General features: G+C 35.7%; 2 protein-coding genes and 1 non-coding gene across 3 annotated transcripts in view; 2 read left to right on the top strand and 1 right to left on the bottom strand.

Annotated features, from left to right (window-relative positions):
* Positions 1 to 13,481, top strand: part of Haus6 (HAUS augmin like complex subunit 6) — a 41,314-nt gene extending 27,833 nt beyond the window's left edge. The window contains exons 13-17 of the mRNA XM_005335895.5: positions 3,210 to 3,276; positions 3,639 to 3,815; positions 5,755 to 5,890; positions 7,251 to 8,282; positions 10,356 to 13,481. Coding sequence (XP_005335952.2) covers positions 3,210 to 3,276; positions 3,639 to 3,815; positions 5,755 to 5,890; positions 7,251 to 8,282; positions 10,356 to 10,411 — 1,468 coding nt within the window. The 3' untranslated portion in view covers positions 10,412 to 13,481. The remainder of the gene's footprint in view (positions 1 to 3,209; positions 3,277 to 3,638; positions 3,816 to 5,754; positions 5,891 to 7,250; positions 8,283 to 10,355) is intronic.
* On the top strand, positions 2,997 to 3,127 carry LOC120890155 (small Cajal body-specific RNA 8). The gene has a single exon (XR_005734403.1).
* Positions 13,482 to 15,667: 2,186 nt separating the features above from the next.
* On the bottom strand, positions 15,668 to 17,326 carry Rraga (Ras related GTP binding A). The gene has a single exon (XM_005335894.4). It carries the CDS (start codon positions 17,025 to 17,027, stop codon positions 16,086 to 16,088), a length of 942 nt encoding a protein of 313 aa, XP_005335951.1. The 5' UTR covers positions 17,028 to 17,326; the 3' UTR covers positions 15,668 to 16,085.
* Between the last annotated feature and the right edge of the window lie 3,536 nt (positions 17,327 to 20,862).

The raw sequence follows: 20,862 nt of genomic DNA, 5'->3' as shown, positions 1-20,862 counted from the left end.
ATGGGATGTGAAAAGTTAGTATTGTTAGCAGAACAGAAGACCTGTGAGGAGTTGAGTTTCTAAGATGTAGAATAAATTATATTGCTTAGAATTCTTCACTCTTAAAGGTATTTGTGAGGCTGCGTGTGGTGACTCATGCCTGTAAATCCCAGTGGCTTGGGAGGCTGAGACAGGAGGACTGCAGTTTCAAAACCAGGCTCAGCAACTTAGTGATGCACTACGCAATTCAGTGAGATCCTGTCTTTAAATAAAATATAAAAAAGGGCTGGAGGTTTAGCTCAGTGGTTAATCACTCCTGGATTCAATCCTTGTACTTTGTTCATGTGTAATATGGATAGACTATGCTTATTGAATGAAAAGAAAATCCCCTTTTCTGAGTAGTTCAGCATTTACTCAAAATTTTAAGTTTGTAATACTATCAACTTACATTATTGGGAAATTTATATGTGAATATGGTTGATATAACTATTCAATTAAAAATCTGGAAAGAATGTAGATTTAGAATGTGTTATTGGCCCTTTCATATGCAGTTATCATTTACACGTATCAAAACAGTCTTCTCCATAAATATCATTGCTGGTTTTGACGTAGTGAGCTTATGGAGGCTGCACCATACTTGAAACTGAAGTTCAGTGATTGGTGATTCCTTCTCTGTCACTATGGTCACTATTTTTCTTTGCAGTGGTTTTGGGGAAGTTTCCATGTTGTTTCTAATGGTGATGATGATGCTGTTCTTGACCCTTAATGTCTACATTTTCTCCTTTAGTTAACTTTGAAGATAGCATAGTATAATATTAAGATGTCAGCTGAACATTGTTAGTGTTAGAATTGAATTTCAATCTCACCTTTCTTCTTTTAATAATTTCTATTATTTCTCAGCTATGCAGATATAATATAGCAACAATAGTAAATTAAAGTGAAAAAAATTGCCTAAAATTTCTATGAAATCACTTGTCACTTTTTTTTCTTTGAATTTCTTTTCTAGAGTTTATATAGAATCATGGAAATTTAGTTCTAACAAAGAATGGATACTGTCATGTTCTAAAATACAAAGTTTATATAATATTAGTATAGTGTAAACAGTTTTGTGTTTGTCTCTATTTTAATGAGCATTATGTTAACTAATTTCCACTTAATGCTTTGTACCATTATGTTTGTTTTTAGACATTTATATTTATTTCTCCCTTTGAAAAAAATGAATGCTGCTTTTTTTTTTCTTTGAATTGCTCTTTCTTTGGCGTAAATGCCATGATGGGATCAATACCCTTTCTTTTGATCTGTTACAATGCTTTGATTTTATGGGCCTTGCTTGGCATGGAAGTAGATAGTGAGTTAGGAGTGAGCTAGGGCTGCTTTAACAGTGTCTTTGGTTATAATGTTAGCAGATCTAATAACATGTTGCCAATTCAGAAATGAGAGAGAAGAGGGTATAAAACGCATTTCTATTGTTCTCTATTACAAGGCTCCACAAGAGTGATTTAAATAGAAACAATTGTTGTCACCAGAAGAACCCTATCCTCAAATGACATTTACTCATTGATTTGGTCAGTCCATCAAACAATTAATGCGTATGTATTGCACTATCTCACACTAATCTATGCTACCTGGGAATAGCTTTTGGGAAGAATGTAAACCTTTGTCCCCTTGTCCCAACCAATCTGGCACCTTAATGGCATTGGTCAATAAATTATTGGCCCTGTTTCAGAGAGCTTTTTGATAATTTTAATGTGAAATTTAGGGAAATATAATAGCCCTTTACCTTTGATACCTACCTCTTTCCTGTTACAGCCAGCTTCATCATATCTTGTTAATGCTAAATTGAACCTTCAGCAATTGTAGTGACTTTGAGTTGTGTTTGGAGGATACATGAAGATTCCAAGAGTGCATATTTGAAAACATTTGAAAAATTAATCTGAGTATTGTGTTACATTACCTGTAATTCCAGCAACTAGGGAGGCTAAAGTTAGAGGATCTCAAGTTTGAGGCCAACCTGGGCAATTTAGTGAGACTCTGTTTCAAAATAGAAAAATAAACATGCTTGGGTTGGGGTTGTAATTCAGGTATTGTGTCCCTGGGTTTAATCCAGCACTGCAAAAGCGTGCGCACACACACACACACACACACAAATTGGCTAATATACTTGCAAAAGCCCTTAATTTTGTACTTATGGCTGTGAAAAAACTCAGTACTATATGCTTGCTGTTGACAGTGGTCTCTTTGGTAATCCTGTTTTTTAAATTACCTAGAGTAGAAAAGCTTTTGACCTTTGAATTTAAAAGATCTTTTGAGGTAAGAGCAAATGGTTAGTTTTTTTTTTTTTTTAAGTATCAATGGATCTTTTATTTATATTTATATCAATCCCAGGGCCTCACATATGCCAGGCAAGTGCTGTACCACTGAACCATGGCTCCATCCCCCCTCAAATGGTTACTTTAAAGTTATCATTTCCTTTAAGGTTTTAAAATTTAATAAGTTACTTTATAATTAGTCTAAAAATATACATGAGTTTTTAGTATTCATTAAAATGGGCAGGGGATCTAAAAGATTAAAGAATAAACATACAGATTATAGTGAATGAAAACTGAATGAACTCATGACTTGATATGTAACATATTTGCAATTAAGCGATATTTAGCATGAGAAATTGATTTTGGAGACATGAATTATCAAAAGAATCTTAAATACTTTGCTACAATGAAATTCTGTGATCTGGACCCTGCTGTTCTAATAAATTGAATCTGTTTTAAGTCTTTTTCAAGTTTTTGAGCGTTCATCAGGTTATTTAGCCCTTTTAGAAAATGCTGTTGACTTGGGGCTGGTGTTATAGCTCAGTGGTAGAGCGCTTGCCTCACACTTGTTAGGTACTGGGTTCGATCCTCAGCACCACATAGAAAATAAATAAAAAAGTAAATAAAATAAAGATATCGTCCATATTAAAAAAAAATTAAAAATGCTATTGACTTAAAACATATATAGCAAGTAAGTAAAATGTGAATTGGGAGGCTGATACACAAATTGGGCTGAAATACTGCTCTACTTGTCACCATACCTCCCTAGAATAAACTGCCTTTTGATGACCGGGACGAATTGAGTGAAATCGTAACGGACAGATACGGGGCAGACAATTTTTAAAAAATATTAAGATACATCAAGTGAATGGAATTTTTTCCTACTTGTAACTTGAATTTGCTATTGTTTTTTCCTTTTAGTTCTGCCTCTTTCCTGTTACAGCCAGCTTCATCTTCAGATAGAAACAATGTTACACTACTTGAAAAGGTATATTCTGAAACAATTGATTCTGACTATACTAAATGATATTATTTTTGTTGCTATCACAGTTTTATTAAATTTAATTTCTGTTTTCTAATTTCTCAGTGTTTGTATATTTTATGCCATTTCTGTTTATATATTTTTTTGCCAAGTGGGACTATTGGAAATTATTTAACTCTGCTAGTGATTTATAATTTTATGACAATATTAACATTTTTTGGGTTCATGATTTTACACATGAATGTTTAATGAAAAGAGCTTCAATATATCTTAAAAGAACAAATTAAAAAAATTAAAAAGAAAAAGCTTCAAGATTGGCCATGATAAGGTTTTAATATTACATGTCTTTTTTTCTTTATGATATGAAGACGAGAACTCCCAAAGAAAAAAATGAAACACCATCTAAGAAAACACCAGAATTTAAAGTGGAAGATTCTTCATTATCAGATGTTGCAAAGAATACAGAGACTAGAGCATTTGAAGGGTCTCTGGCTCCCCCCAAAAGTGATCCTTTCCAAAAAGAGCAAGATCATCTGGTAGAAGAGGTTAGAAAAAGACTATTGATAAGTATACTTAAATACCTTTTTTCCACTCAATGATGTTGGGATCAGTAGTGAAGTACAGTTAATTTGCAGTTAACTGAGGTTGATAATAAAAATCTTGGTTAATGCAAAATTGGTACCATCCTAAAAGTAGAAATAAATTGCTTATAAATGTACTAAGATTACATCCATGTTTTAGAACTCTATCTCCATTCCACAAATATCATCCAAAAGTATAAAAATCCTAGGGTGGTAATACATACTTGTAATTACAGTGACTTGGGAGGCTGAGGCAGGAGGATCCCAAGTTCAGTGCCACCCGCAGCAACTTAGTGAGGCCCTAAGCAACTTACTAATGCCCTGTCTCAAAAAATAAGATGGGTTGGCAATGTATCTCAGTGGTTGAGTGACCCTGGGTTCAATCCCCAGTACCAAACCAAACCAAATCAAACAAAAAACCCAAAATATAAAAATACTTCTTTCATATTTTAGGGATTAACCATTACTTAATTGTTATTTAAATATTTTTTAATGTTGCTTTTTTTTGAATATTAAAACAAGGAATATTTAGAGGTTTTTTTTGGTTTGTTTCCTAAATATTTTGAAAGTGATTACATACATTGCTGTTCATGATCTCAGTTTTTCTAGCTAATCCTGCCCCTTAATGCTATTCTGCTTTTCACTAGTAATTGAACACATTATACCTCTATTGCTAAGTACTACAGAACTCAGCTTACACAAACTACTTGTCATTCATTCATTAATATTATTTTTAATACATGTTTTCCATAACATACCTTAGCATTATTTGGATTTAGTTAAGCATATGTTTTTTGTTTTTTATTTTTGTTGATACTTAGTTAATAGAGTGATATTTCATACACTTTCTTATCTTTACTTTAGAATGTATCCCTATTGCTCGATAATTTGGATATGATAATGAGGGTTTTGGCAAGGAAGTATATTGTCAGAATGTATTCTTTTTGTTAATAGAGATATTATTGTGCAAATGGATTATAAGGAGAATCTGTTTGCTTTAAAATAATCATTTGAGTGGGTATAGAGTAGTCAAATCCAAAGATGTGGCAGATAGTAACTTAGATCACTGTCCATACCACTAATAAATCTTCCCAAGTATAAATCTGTTTTTCTACACTGTTTTCTAGTGGCTTATCCATTTAAGATAATGAAAATGTTGTTTTGTGTTTTATTTCACTCCAGATGATGTATACATAGTACCTTGGAGTTTTATTGTTGTTTTTTGTGTGTTGTACTAGGGGCCCTCTATACTGAGCTAACTCCTCAGTCCCCCGCCTTTTTAAAAAAATTTTTTTGTTTCGTAGTTGTAGATGGACAGCAGGCCTTTATTTTATTTGTTTATTTTTATTTGGTGCTGAAGATCCAACCCAGTACTTCATACGTGTGAGGCAAGCGCTCTGCCACTGAGCTACAGCCCCATCCTTCTCCAGCCCTTTTAATTTAATTTAATTTTTATTTTGAGACAGTCTCCCTGAGCTGCTGGTAGGCTTGAATTGCAATCCTTTGGTCTCAGACTCTTGAGTAGCTGGAATTACAGGTGTATGCCACGGTACCTGGCTCACGTTGTTTATTTATTTATTTATTTTGCCATCTGCTTTGGGGGGATCTGCTGACTGTGAAATGCTTATTCTTTTTTATTTTTTGTTTATTTATTTTTCAGTACTGGGGATTGAACCCAGTGGCACTTTACCACTGTTAGACAACTCCCGCCCTTTTTATTTTTCATTTTGAGACAGGGTCTCATTAAATTGTCCAGGATGGCCTGGAACTCCCGCTTCAGCTTCTCAGCGGAGTAGCTGGGATTGTAGGTGTGCAGCCTTGCACTTTTACTGTTCTTAAGAAGTTTTTGTTGCATTTGACTAGTAGGGTTGGCTGTTTTTTAAGTTTTCTCTTTCTGTTTTAGGTTGCCCAAGCAGTTTTATCTGATTCACCACAGCTCTCTGAAGGAAAAGAAGTAAAATTAGAGGAACTAATCGACTCTCTAGTTTCTAACCCCTTCTTAACAAGGAAACAAATTCCTCGAACTCCAGAAAACTTAAGTAAGTTAATAATGCTTTCTATCTCATTTCCTCTTTCTTACATATTACCACTCTTAGACCTATTGTCTTTTGGAAACATATTTTAAAATTCTGTTCTGTATCTTTCAACTTAGTTGACAATGGCTCTTTATTTGTTGTGATGTAAGGGAATTTTATTGAAGTATTCAGTGTGGATACTTGCACTTGAACAGCAGTCTTTTATCAGTATTATTTTGTGATTTTAATGTACTTTCCAGAGGTATAATTTGCCGTGATAATACCACAATTTTGTTTTTGTTGTGTTACCTAGATTTTTTTCTGGAGAGTATTTTACTTAACTACTTTCTAAAAAGTCTCCTGCATTCAGATCTGAACACATTTAGAAAGTATAGAGGCTGTATTTTCCTAGTCAGCAACCATGCATATTAGCCAAAAACTGCACAGATTTTTACTTCTCCCCAAATAGTACCAGATCTTTTTTCCCCTACAATTCATAAGCAGAGTTCTTCATTAATTTATTTATTTATTGTTGAGATAAGAGTCTTGCTGTATTGCCTAAGCTGGCCTCAAACTTGGGATCCCCCAGCCTCAGCCTTCTGAGTAGCTGGAGGAATTACAGACATGTTGCCATCACAGCCAGCTGGCAAAGTTCTGATACTGGTTTTCTTATGTAACCAAAGCAAATCATCTTGGTTGAATAATTAAATACAATTTCTCTTTCATGCCTGATTTAATTCAAGTTCAACTCAACCACAGCCTAGATTGGTTGTTAGCAAACTACATTCTGTGAATCAAATCTGGTCCTGCTCTTTGTTCTGTTTAGAAAAAAAAAAAAAATATTGAGCACAACTTGCTCAGTTGTTGACATTTTTTTTTTTTAAAAGATTCACTGTAGTATAGTCATATATGTACATGGGAAAGATATGTCAGATTCATTCCACTGTCTTTACTTTTCCTATTACCCCCTCCCTTGACACATTGTTTATAGCCACTTTCAATTGCAGAGTTGAACAGTTTGGACTGATCAGATGGCTGCAAAACTTAAAATGTTACTATTTGACCCTTTATAGAAAAAGTTTACACCCTGAACTAGATGGAACAGAAATTGTCTTTTTAATGCATATAACTCATATGTATTGTGAAAAGCTATATGCATATTTAAGGAACATCTTTTTTACACATCTTGTGTTTCATCAGCTGAAGATGGAGTTATCTGATGTTGTTGGGGTTTGGTATTTTGTGGAATTTTAGCATTCAACCAACATATTTATGGAACATATACTGAATCAGTATCTTTATTTTCAGCATTAGAAATAAAGTTTTTAATTGCTGGCTTTGTGTTGGGAATATTAGTAAATTGTATTTTCTCCCTTTTAATTAGTAACTGAAATTAGGAGCTCATGGAGAAAAGCAATTGAAGTGGAAGACAGTAGAAGTACAGAACCGATTCATGTGGATACTGAACATAGAGAAGTATTGTCAGGATCCCTACCTGTGTTGCATAATCAAGAAGAATTCAGCATGGCCAGTTTATTCTCAGATTTTGATCAATCTCATTTGGCTGAAGAGAAAATTGTTTCAAGTTGCATTAAGGGTATGCCTGAGAAATATGTGACAAGTCATAAAACTGAATCCCCAGTAGAAGATCAGTCAGATTTGTTAAATAAGAAAATAATTTGTAAGCAAGATTTAAAATGTACACCTTTACCAACCAAGCTTTCAACAATCAGCCAAATAGAGAGATTTTCCCCTACTGTGGGAAATAGAATAGATGTGATAGGTAAAAGTGGAAAAGAGTATATTAAAATATTGGACTGCTCACAAGCTTCTTATAATGAACCTTCCATGCATAAGACTATGTTATGGAACTCTTTTCAGGTAGCAAGTGAAATTAGTTCCAAGAGTCTTAAGGATACAGATTTTGGCATATTACATGAAACTCTTCCAGAAGAGGTTGGTCACCTAAGTCTTAATAGTTCTAGTAGTTCAGAGGCCAATTTTAAACTGGAATCAAATAGTCCTTTGTACAGAGGCATTTTTCCAGATTATGTGGGAGAAAGACAGACTACTTCAGAATCAGACTTGAATTTACAGGCTATTAGTAGTAGTTATGAGGCTCTGAAGAAATCTCTTTCCAAGAAAAGGGAAGAATCTTACCTCTTTAATTCTGAAGCACTTGAAATACAAAAACCAGAATCAAGCCCTTCACCTAAAAATATGCAAGCAGATGATATGCTTAACTTTTTGGACACTGATGATTTGCTCATTGATTATACAAAACCATCTTTACGCACGTCCCTTGGTGAAAGAAAACAGTCTCTATCACCACTAATTAAGTTTTCTCCTGTGGAGCAAAAATTGAAGAAGAGCACAGTACCATGTAGTCTTGGAGAACTTCTACCTAATTTAAAAGGTAAGATTTAACTAGATCTTTGCATCACCTATTGAAGTTTTCTCTCAACTTTTTATAAAAATCATATATAGTGAATGCTGCATAATCTTTTTTTTTTTTTTTAAGTTGTAGTTGGACACAATACCTTTATTTTATTTATTTATTTTTATGTGGTACTGAGGATCGAACCAGGGCCTCGCACGTATTAGGCTAGCGGGCTACTGCTGAGCCACAACCCCAGCCCCATAATCTTGGTTGTTAATGTGATAAAATATGTTCTGTTTTCTTTAATTGGGGGTTGAAGGAGTGAACCCTTACTTTACAGGTACTTTCAGAATCTATTTATGCATATGTAGTTTACAACTGGTTAGGGTCAGAGGTAGAAAAAAAATTCACAACTCCCGAAACTTAACTGTTTTTGTAATATAAACTATTGAAAGTAAATCTCTTTAAAACTTCTGTCTAATTGTAAATGGTTTTATTTTATTTATTTATTTTTTTGTATCTGGAATTGAACCCAGAGGTTCTTTATCACTGAGCTACATACCAGCCCTTTTTATTTTTATTTTTTAGCCCTTTTTATTTTTTGAGACAGGGTCTTCCTAAGTTTCTTAGGGCCTCACTAATTTGCTGAGACTGGCTTTGAACTTGTGATCCTTCTGCCTTAGCCTCCTGAGCTGCAGGGATTATAGGCACATGTTACCGCACCCAGCTGGAAAGTGGATTTAAAAATGTCTAGAAACACTTTTTTTAAATGGAGATTGGATCCAAGGGCGCTTAACCACTGAGCCACATCCCTACCCTCCTTTTTAAAATATTTACTTTAGAGAAGGGGGTCTCGCTGAGTTGCTTAGGGTCTTGCTGAATTGCTGAAGCTGGCTTTGAATTTGTAATCCTCCTGCCTCAGTTTCTCTAAGCCTCTGGGATTACAGGTGTGTATCACTACATGCAGTTTATTTTTTATTTTGAGACCCAATCTAAGTTTCGTATTAGAGTTTGTTAAATTGCTAAGGCTGGCCTTGAATTTGTAGTCCTCTTGCCTCACCCTCCTAAGTTGGGATTATAGGCCTGTGCCACTGTCACTGTCTCTATCTTTTCATAGCTTTATTCCCTTATGTGTCTGTCTCTCTCTCTCTCTTTTTTTTTTTTTTTTTTTTTTTGCACTGGGGATTTAACTTAGGGGCACTCAATACCAAAAACAACTGTTTTGTATTTAGAGACAGGGTCTCACTTGAGTTACTTAGGGCCTTGCTAAATTGTTGAGGCTGGCCCCTGGGATTACATGTCTGTCTCATCTTATATTGACATTGTCATTTCAGTTAATTTAGGGCCCACCTTACTCCAGTATGAACTCACGTTAGCTAATTTTATCTCTAAAGACTGGTTTTTTTTTTTTTTTTTTTTTTGCAAATGTCACATTGTGAAGTTAGTTGGGTTAGAATTTCACATACCTTTTGGGGGACATAATTCAACCCATAATGGTTAGCATTAATCATTATTGAAACTTGGTAGAAGATAATGTTGGATTAATCATAATTCTCTTCACTTGTAATTGTTAAATATTGCTCTTATACCCTGTTAGGACAGGTTGGAATCTGATGATAAAGATTCATTTACACATCACTTTGATTTGCTCCTGATATTTAAACACTAGTATTTTGAAAAGTATCCTAGGAGAAATGTATTGATTTCTGGAAGTAAGGTGTTTCAGTGGAAAAAAAAAAAGATAATTTTATCATAGTTTGAGTATTTTCATAAATATGAACTTTGTTAAATTAAGGAATTTGTGAGCCAAGCACAGTGGTGCATGCCTATAATCCCAGAGGTTCTGGAGACTGAGGCAGGAGAATTGTAAGTTCAAAGTCAGCCTCAGCAACTTACTGAGGTCCTAAGCAACTTCCAGGATGCTGACTCAAAACAAAAAGGGTTGAGGATGTGGCTCAGTAGTTAAGTGCCCTTGGGTTCAGTCTCCAATATTGAAAAAGAAAAAGAACAACAACAACCCCAAATTTGCTACTACTTGAAATCTTCCCAATTTCTTTTTCTTTGTAATGTTTGTTTATCCCTTTTCTTATTTAAAAAAAAATTTTGCAGAAGAAGAAATCTTGAATAAGAGCCTTGATGTGAAAGAATTTGACTTGACAAGATGAAGCAGTATCCAGATAATTGAACAATGATATACTTAATTGAAGCTGTGTCACAAAATAACTTATAACTTAAATATATAAATACAGGTTGGAAATGTAACACTCTTTTTCAAGGTCTAAAAAAATTCTAAATGCCTTTTAGTCTTTTATAGTGTTTTTAGGTAAGGAAAGTACGTTTGGATTTCTTTGTAGGGATGTAAGATTGAAATGTGAAGTGTTTGGAAAGCAGATGTCAAATATAGAAAGCCATTTTGATTGCTTGAATCCTGTATGCATTAAGTGAATGATAAAAGTAGTAATTGAATTTATTGTTATAATTTTGTTAATTAACATAAGGATGAGTAGTTTTTGATGTGCTTTCACTGGGTGGTTTAATAGCCACTGGATATATTCATCTTCCTTTTTATGGAAATAAGCCACTTTTTTGATTCTTTATGAAACATTCTGGTACTACCCCCCTCCCCAAAAAAGTGATAAAAATAGTGCCTTGGGATGTGTAGTGAAGATGATAAGTTTTAAGATTTCAAAAGCTCTAAGCAGCCTTCATGATTATTCAAGTAGGTTGATCCTGAGAAGTGATGTTTGATGGAATCAATTACATATGATAAGTGAAGAATGGGCAGAATATATTTAGAAAAAAGGAAAAAGATGGAAGAAAATAGAAAATGACTGGACACTTAAGGAACACTTAAGTGGATTATAAATCCATTCAGTGGGTTGTATTTATATTTAGTCTATATTTAGTCTAATTTAGACTGAGAATTTAATCTTAGTTTATATTTTAACAAAAATATAAGTTAATTCATTAGTTTGTTTTATTGTTGGGGGAGGAATGGGAAGTACTATTTTGTGTTAGTATTGATTATTTTACTTTACTGCTCAAAAATCATTGAAGTCCCCTACTGCCTACAAAGTAGTTCCATAATAACCTGAGAAAATAGAACTTGTCTTTAAGTAACTGGTAACTCCATTCAGTCTTCTGCCTCATTTTGTCAGATCACATGACCTAGAAATGATCTTGTCTCTAGCCTCCAAGTAAATACATGCCTTCACCTCATGAACCAGAAGGAATGGAACAGATACTGGAAAGGCAATCATCTTCAGTACTTTCTGTAGAATTCTGACACAGAACCATCAAAATTTTGTCCACCAGCCCCCAAGTAATTGATAGGAGAAAAGTTGAAAGGAAGAGTTCTGAAAGTATATGGGCTATTTAAAAGTTTATCTTGGACTGCTCTTTTCTTTGTCTTATCTCAGTTTGAAGATCAGTCTTTTTGTGAGAAAAAAAAAAACCTGGAAAAAGCATATATGAAAGTACTTTCTTTATAGTGGATAAGAGAAAGGAAAGCTCCTCTAAGGTGCTGTCTTTATTAGTTAATATAACAAACTAGGAACTCTGCAGATCTAGTTAAAAATGGAAGACTAAAGGAAATTATGTAGGAGATCTATGCCTTTAAATTTGAACTTTGTTCAAAAATTATCAGTGACCTGTTGATTTTTTTTTTTTTGGTATGGGGTGTTGAATCTAGGGGCCACTGAGCTACATCCCCAGCCTGTTTTTATCTTTTATTTTGAAACAGGCTCTCTCTAAGTTATGCGTTTTGATGTGCTTTCACTGGGTGGTTTAATATAATAGCCACTGAATATTTTCATCTTCCTCATTAAATTGCTGAGGCTAGCTCCTGCTTCAGCCTGTGGAGCTGCTGGGATTATAGGTGTGCATCACCATTCCTGGCTTAATGGGTTTTTTGAGTAAGGAAATGACAAGGACCTGACGTCACCATTCTGTAGTCTGCTTTGAGAAAATCTTGTACTTCCTAAATTAGCATCCTAAGTTAGGGAGAAGTTAGGACTATTATATTAGCATCTGCCAAGTGCCAGGGCCATTGCTAGACACTTAATATGTTATTTTATTTAATTTTTATAACTGTATGAGATAGCAATTATGCCTATTTTACAGATAAGTATGCTGAAGCCAGGAAGCTTAAATGACTTGTCTGAGATGGGATTTGAGGACCAGCTGTGTTGGGAATCAGATACATTTTAAGTAATTCAGGTCTAAAACAGGAATTAGAAAGTGCAATTTAAATATGCTCCTCTGGTAATTCACAGGTTCAGTAAAAACTTGAGAACCTCTGCTAAGAAACTGTCATATTTAGCTCTGAGGTACCTTTAAGAAGCAGGCACACTAGTATGTATATACTGCTGTAAAGATAGCTAACTGATCCGAAAGCTGGAGTTCACCAATAAAGTGCAGGAGGTCCTTAATTACTGAGAATCAAAAGATGAAATGTTTCTGGATGTTGTGGACTTATAAAAATCATATTGAGTTTTACCTGTGATAAGCTGAAAGTGTTTGACCTCCTTGTCCTTGCTGTGCCAACAACATAACAAAAGCTCAAATCTCTCATTTCTTTAAAATCATTGTACTTGCTTGTAGCTTTTTGCCTTCAGCTTCTTCACTATCCATTTTCTCCTTTTGATCATGAGGAACTGCTTTGGTTACATCATTTCCTTGCTTAAGAGCCCATTAATAGTGCATTGCTAATTCTAGATGAATTCAAATTTAAGGGCATATAAGATTTCTTACATAAATTTCCTCTAGTCCCCATTCCACTGTAATCTCCCATTTTTTTACTGAGATGCGTGAGCATTGGTCTTTAGAAATTTTGATTCACAATTATTCTGCAGTTGGAGTATCTTACCTTCCCCTTCTATAGCTATGTTGTAGCCTATTATTGCTATAGCTCTCTTAAGATTCAGAACAAATCTTATTTCCATCTTGAAGGCTTAATTTGTCCTTTCCATACCTACATGCCTATCCCCCTTCTCTGAAATCTATGGTTTATCTTATTTGTTTAGTATTTCATTTAATTGTATATTACCTTTTTGTGGTTGTATGTGCTCATTATAGCAATTATGTCTATACACATACATACCTATATGTAGATGTGTGTGTGTATGCATCCACAAGCATACATAATACCCCAAGGACCATGTTTTGTCATTAGCAATTGTAAGTATTAAAATTGTTTGCCTCTTACTCAAAGGAATAAAAGTAATGTTAAAAGGGCTTATGGCTTTAGCTGTATTTTTTCTTATTATTAGCTTACATAGAATGTACCTGTTTCACTCTTTGCAAGATATAAAGGTATGTAAATTGACTTCTACATCAAGTTTAATCTTTAGATAATGTAATATGTCCTAATTATTATTGTTTGTGTGTGTGGACCTGGGGTTCAAACCCAGGTCCTTGCACATGCTAACCATGCACTGTACCACAGAACCTACACCATTAGCCCCTAACTACTTTAAATGTTTAAAGAGGACGAACATGTAAAGTTGCTGAACATGAAAAAGTTATCAAACAGAATAAAGAATAATTGAAGAGGAATTTAGCTGAAAACAAAACAAAAAGTTATTTTCAAACTTTTTTTTCTTATCCATAAAATATGAAGTCAGTTTTTTTCTAAAGTGGGAATTCTTGAGACTTATATGAAAGAAAATCCTGTTTTTTCCTTACTCTGAATGTACTAAAATAAAAAATGTTTATGGACATTTTCTTCAATGTAAAAGTATTTGCTAAAGTTGAATTCTTTTTTGCACAAAATTCAGCTACATAGTTGCTCTAAAGATAACCTTTTTCCTTATTGTAAACTGGCAAATCCATATCCTAAGTTAAGACTGTTTGTGAGTCCTGTGTGAGACTACTTGTAAATATGTTCAATACACTGTTATCTTTTAATAAATATTAAATATTATACTCTGTCTAGAATTTCCTATATAATATCAAAAAGAACCATGCCTTGCAAACTGTAAAATGATTATGTACAAAAGTAACATTAACAACTTGATCAACAACATAGAGTGATTCAGGTTAAAAGAATATTTTGTTACTGTCATTTTAATGACTAGACTTACTACATAAAGTTTTTTTTTTGGGGGGGGGATTGTGGGTACCAGGGATTGAACCCAGGAGTGCTTAACCACTGAGCCACATTCCCAACCCTTTTAATTTTTTTAAAATTATGAGCTAGGGTCTAAGTTGCTGAGGCTGGCTCTGAATTTTTGAGCCTCCTGCCTCAGCCTCCTGAGCTGCTGGGCATATGGTGGCACATGCCTGTAATCCCAGCAGTATTTTAAAATGATTTTAAGTTTTCTCATGAGATCTTTGTTATTGCCAATGGCTGTAATTAGGTGATTTTTATATCCTAGATCTTCACTTCTTCATGGGTAGGAACCCTGTCATCACATTTGGTGCTACAAGGTTTAATACATGTTAATTAACTTTATAAAGTCTTAAAAATTCTAAAGTCCTATCACTTATATTTATTCTTTATGAAGCTCTTGCCTCATGTAAAACAAGGCAGCTTGGATTATCAGTGGTCTTTTGGCTCTAAAATACTTAAGATTTCATATAAAATAATCTACAAAACAGCCATTACTAAACTGGAGTGGGACATTTTAGGTCTGTTTTCAATTTCAGTAGAACATATTGCTTATCCAAATTAGTAACTTTCTATTTTTCCTTGAGAGCAGGCAATCTAAGAATCTTTGAATATCATCTCAATTTTAGTAGATGAGAAAGCTGTTATGATCTTAATCAAGGTCTCCCAGCCCCCCCACCCAACCATTATACCCCACCATTTTAACAGAAGTTAAACATCCTTGCTTTTAGGTGATTATTACTTCATATAATTCTCAATTTACATGTTTAAGTGACTTCTTTCAAGGAATAGTTTTACTGGCTGATCAAAACTATTCACATTTGAATTTATCTAGAAATTGGATAACAGTAATACCTCATAGACTGTGAGGTTAAGATAAATGCCCATCAAATATTAATACCTGGCATTTAGGCTCAAATATTCAGCTAGATTTCACAGTAATTTGGGAAGAATTAGCCTATAGTAATGGTAGCTAACACAATAGTACTGAGTATATTAGGCATCATTCTGAATGTTTTGTGTTAATTCAATCCTTTCCTATAAAAGTGGTATTGTCTACATTTCATAAATGAAGAAACAAGCTCAGTGAAATTATGGCTGTCTCTTAAGTTCCTAGAGCTAGTATGTGAAAGGCCCTGAATTCTAATTCAAGTGTTTTAGCTCCAGAGTCCATATTCTATTGCTGACAAATATCAGTAAAACAATAGGGGTTAATCTCACAAAATTACACGTTTTCCAGTTAAGCAATACTTGAGGGCAATCAGAATTTTTAGTTTCTACACACTTTCAAATTATTTCAAATAAGACCATGTTTTAAATTGCTAAGTTAATGTTTATTCATGATTGAAGCCAAGAAGAATTTATAAATGCATTTTAATACCTTGCTGATAAAATAGGAACATTCCATCTTTGCAATCTGATAATACACGAGGATATTGGTAAAGGCTTTGATGGGCTTATCTATTACAACCAGGTATCAGAACATACACAAACCACCTACTTTAGTGTTACACTGTACCAACTTTTCATAAAGGCCATCTTGAAGCTCTACTGGATAGCTGAGTAAATAGTGTCCAATGTTTAAAGACTAGGGAACAGGGAAGAGATGGAGTAGTAAGCAGCACACATTTCAAAGCCCACTTTTAAGCACACGACATTATGAATATTAACAACAAAGGATGCAAAAAAGAAAGTAATTCAGCATTTTCATAAAGAGCATTTGGCAATATTCAACGCATGAGGAGACTGTGCTTGGGGCCATCCACTCTCTCTAGCTTCTCAAAGTGTTTCCTGGCATTGCGAATGTTGATCAGAGTAGCTGCAGAGGGGATGGATGGATCCGACATAACCACCATCACATATGTGTTTGATGTGAAGATGTCGATGAAAGCAGCGAAGTTAGAATTCCTAACTTCCATGCTCTGGAAAGACGCGGCCAATTTACTGCAGCTTAGCTTGAACTGCTTAATGATGTTGCTGATCTTCTCAAACCGGTGGACGTCACGCTGCTCTTTGCACTGGTAATGGGAAATCACCAAGAACGTAGCTCTCTCGAACAGCAGAACTTCATCAGCCTCAATAATTTGGGCAAAATTCCTTAGGTTCATTTCCAGCTGCTGAACGTTGGGAATAAGCTGATAGACGATACTGGACCAGGCTTTGTAGAGCGTTTCATCCCAGATGGATGTTCGAAAACAAGCGCACTCCAGTGGGCGAGATAAACGCCTCAGGTCTTCCTCTCGCTCTTTAAAAATCAGGTCACGCTGATCCTCCTGAACTAGATCCATTTTGTGCACCAGGCAGAAGATTTTGGCATCAGGTGAGTTCTGGAGGATGGCCTCCAGACATGACTGATAATAATGCATGTCCTTTTCCAGTTCGCGGCTCTCTACATCAAACACGTAAATCAAAACCTCGACATTACGAAAGATGTTATCTCGCTGGCTGGTGAAGTAATTTTCCATAAAGGTGTCCTGACCGCCACAGTCCCACAGGTTCAGCACCAGATTCCCCAGGAATCGGACGTGAGAGTGCTCCACATCAATGGTGGCACCCAGGCGCCTGGTATCGCGAGCGATATAATTTGCAAAGATAATGGACCTCATGCTGGTCTTCCCCGACCCGCTTTTCCCCATCAACAGCACCTTTTTCTTCATGGCTGTATTTGGCATCACCCGCCGGAGCCGCCGAGGACTGGGCCTGAGGGCGCGGCCTAACTGCAGCACCGAGGAAGGGCTGGGGAAGGAGCTCTGCAGGCTGTGCTACCGCTCGCACCGACGAATAGTTGTGCAGTCGGGGAAGCCGAGAGCGCGAGCTCGGGGCTGGAAAGGCTGCAGCAGGGTATCTCTTCCTTAGAGGAGAGCGCCTGGGGGGGGACCGCTGCAATCGCTAAAGAGAATTGCTCGTCTTCCAGAGAGAGGAGACGTTGCGTCCCTGCCACCACCCACTTCCCGCGGAGATGTCGCGAGCGTTCCGCGCTTCTGCCACCACCCACTTCCGGTGTCGGTATCGCGAGAACCCCACGCTTTGCGGAATCTCCGGTGGAATTCATCAGTAAAATGAAACCAAGCATGGGCGACGGGAGATATAAAATGGAAGGGAATAAACCAAGGCTACTGTTTTGTTCTATTTAAGCTGGGCTTAGGGTTGCAAGAAGTACGTTTGTGATCGGTGGAAAGAATGCTGCCCCCCTGGTGGCTCAAACTCCTTCACTCACAGTCACCTCGCCTTAAAGGAGAGGTGCTGTGGGCATTGGCAGCGGACAGCTGAAGTGGAGTGAAGCCCTAACTTCTCAGATCACCTGGGCAGGGCGAATGGGAACTGTGTAGTTGAGGAGATTTCGAGAAATTAATAATTTCCCAGTGCTACACAGCTAGATGGTAGTACATATTTACTGGGGGACATCCTGACTCCTAGTTAAGTGTTTTTTTTTCCACTTCCAGGCAAGTTTCTTTCTCACATTTGATTTTCCTGTAATCTCAGACTTTGTAATCAGAATTCCAAAGCTCGAGGGGACTGTCTGTGGAACACCATGTAATATCTACAGCCTCACAATAACCGTGTGAATAAGTAACTCTTAGTTAGAAAGTCAAAGCTTAGAAAAGTCCAATAACTCCAAATTACACAGATTTTAAATGAAAGGGAACTTGGATTCATATAGTCCGGCTGCAGAGTTTGGTTGCCTAACAATAGGCCACATTGCCTTCCTAAAAATGAAGTTCTACTTTTGGTCTTCATGAAGATAAATGAATTAGTGCCATTCAGTATTATTCAGAGAATGAATCAGTACCATCAGAATATTGAGCCTCTTAAGTTAGGATACTTCATACCTACCATAACACCCTTTTCAGATTGTATGCTATACAAGTGTAGGTATCCCATTCTTCCAGTCATTCAAAAAATATTTTTGGTGCCTACTATATGTAGGTCACTCAGTTAATATATGCAGGGAAAAAAGTTGGAAATTGTCCTTGATTTTTTAAATGTAATTAAAGCCTGCAGTTAATGCAAAAATAGTGTATGAAAAATCTTTCAATACATTCGAATTCAGTTTCACCTCCTGGGTGACAGTTCTTCAGAACTTTTGAATCTACTGCATATGTACTCTGAATTTTCTCTGTCATTCAGGGGCTTCTTTTCTAAGTTGGGTACCCTTTTTTCCCTGATCCCATGCCTTTCTCACTTTTGGCTCATTAATTTATTTGGTGGAACATGTTTTCCAATAGTTTCCTGATAAAACGTATGAGAGCAGGCTGAGCACAGCCACTTAGAAGGCTGAAGCAGGAGGATTGCAAGTTTTGAGACCAGCCTCTTCAACTTAGCAAGACCCTGTCTCAAAAAGAGCTGAGGATGTAGATAAATAGTAGAGCACTCCTAAATTCAACCCCCAGTACCAAGGTGGGGTCAGAGGATTTGAGGGCGGTACATATTTCAAGACATGCCTGTCTGAAAATGTGTTTGCTTTTACCTTCACATTTGATTGGACATAATCCACCCACTTGTCTTGGAGGCCTTAATCCATGTCTTTTAGCTTCTAAGTTTGATGGCTGCTTGTTTGTATTTGACCTTTTTTTTTTTCTTTCTAAAAACTTGTTCAGTTTTCTTATTATCTGGTGTCCTGAAAATGACAGTTGTAATTGTGAATCCCTAATTTTCATTGTGTTGGACCTCCAAAATGTGGAACTGGAGAGGGAATCAAATTGCTTCTTAAACATCTTCAATCATTTATCTTGTTTATAGTGCAAGTTTTACCTGACTGATGCTGTCAATTCTCGAACCCTTAGGAGGATTCTGTGGTAAAACTCTTCTACTTGGCTTTTTCCATTAATGGCTAAAGATTCAGCTTTGTTGAGTAAGCTAAGTCAGTTATTCTTCCTAGTGTTTTTCTGTTTCTAAAAATTTGATTTTATCCCAGCAGTTTGGGAGGCTGAGGCAGGAGGATTGCGAGTTCAAACCCAGGCTCAGAAACAGGGAGGCACTTAGCATCTCGGTGAGACCTTTCTCTAAACAAAATACAAAATAGGGCTGGGGATGTGACTCTGTGGTCAAGTGCCCCTGAGTTCAATTCCCAGTACCCCATGGAATAAACAATTTGAATTTATTATTTCTAAATTCCATCTTTTTATTTACCCTCTTATCCCATTACTCTTATTTGAGTGGGATATAGAAGGATAAATGCATGTGTTTGCTCTACTGCTTTATTTGAAAAATCAGAGAAATCTTGAGCTAAAATATTCATAATAATAATTAATAATTTATGATATTGGAAGGGACTTTATGCAAGGATTTTTTTCAGTAGGGGGATGGAACTCAGGGTCTCATACATGCTAGGCAAGTGTTCTACCACTTTCTTTATCCTCAGGCCAAGGAATTTTTAAAGAATAAAAGCTTTATTGAGTATAATTTTACATAAGTGTAGAGTTCAATCATCACAATAGGTTTTAGGATATTTCCATCACCTACAAAATTCCTTTATCCTAATTTGCATTCAATCTCTGCTCTGATCCCAAGACTAATCTTCTTTCTGTCTCTATAGATTTGCTTCTTCTAGAAATTTTATGCAAATGGTTGTATTTTGGCTTCTTTCCTTTAGCATGAAGTTTTTGAGGTCCATAAATACTGCAGCATGTATTAATTCTTTTTTATTGTTGAATAATATTCCATTATTTAACTGTACACTACCACATTTTGTCAATTCACCGGATTATGGAAAGTAGGATTGTTTCAGCTCTCAGGCTATTATGAATAATACTACTATGTAACATTCATATTCAAGTTTGTGTGTGATATAACACTCATTTTACTTGGATAAATACCCAGGAGTGGAATGGATGGGTCATCTGGTAAATATATGTTTAAATGTTTAGGAAATGGCCAACATGGCTGTTTTTTACATTTACTTTTTACACTCCCTAATAGCAATATATGAGGACTCCACTTTTTCATATTCTGGGCAAAAAGTTTGAATTATTGTCATTCTGGTTACAATTTATGTATCTTTAGTGATTATTGAGTTATGCATTGTGTTGGGGTCTTAAAGACCACCCTCAGGTTTATGACTTGCTAGGGGGACTTACAGAACTCAGCATATAGATATATTTACAGCTAAAATTGACAATAGTGAAAGGACTTATGGTGAAATCAGCAAAGGGAAAAAGCACATGGGGAAATATTTGGAAGAAACCAGGTGGTAGCTTCCAAGATTCCTCCCAATGGAATCCCACAAGGTGTGCTTAATTCATGGAACAAATGAAATGTGAAATCTTGATCTCATTAGTTCCCAGGGGTTTTATGGGGGACAGTCATAGAGGCACAATCTGCCTATCATGTACCTAAATTCCAGATTCCTAGAAGGAAAGCAGATGTTCAGCATGAACCACAATATTGTAACAAATATTCTAGGCACAGTGAGCATTTCCTGCAGAGAAAGAACTCTCCCCAAGCAGGTATTCCAAGCATAGCAGTTTCTGGATTGCTATGTTAAATATTTTCTGTACAAATATTTTT

This window comes from Ictidomys tridecemlineatus, chromosome 4 (genome assembly GCF_052094955.1).
Source record: "Ictidomys tridecemlineatus isolate mIctTri1 chromosome 4, mIctTri1.hap1, whole genome shotgun sequence".
In the NCBI taxonomy this organism is placed as follows: Eukaryota; Metazoa; Chordata; class Mammalia; order Rodentia; family Sciuridae; genus Ictidomys; species Ictidomys tridecemlineatus.
Note: the sequence above shows the minus strand (reverse complement) of the source record. Positions and strands in the feature narration are given on the sequence as shown.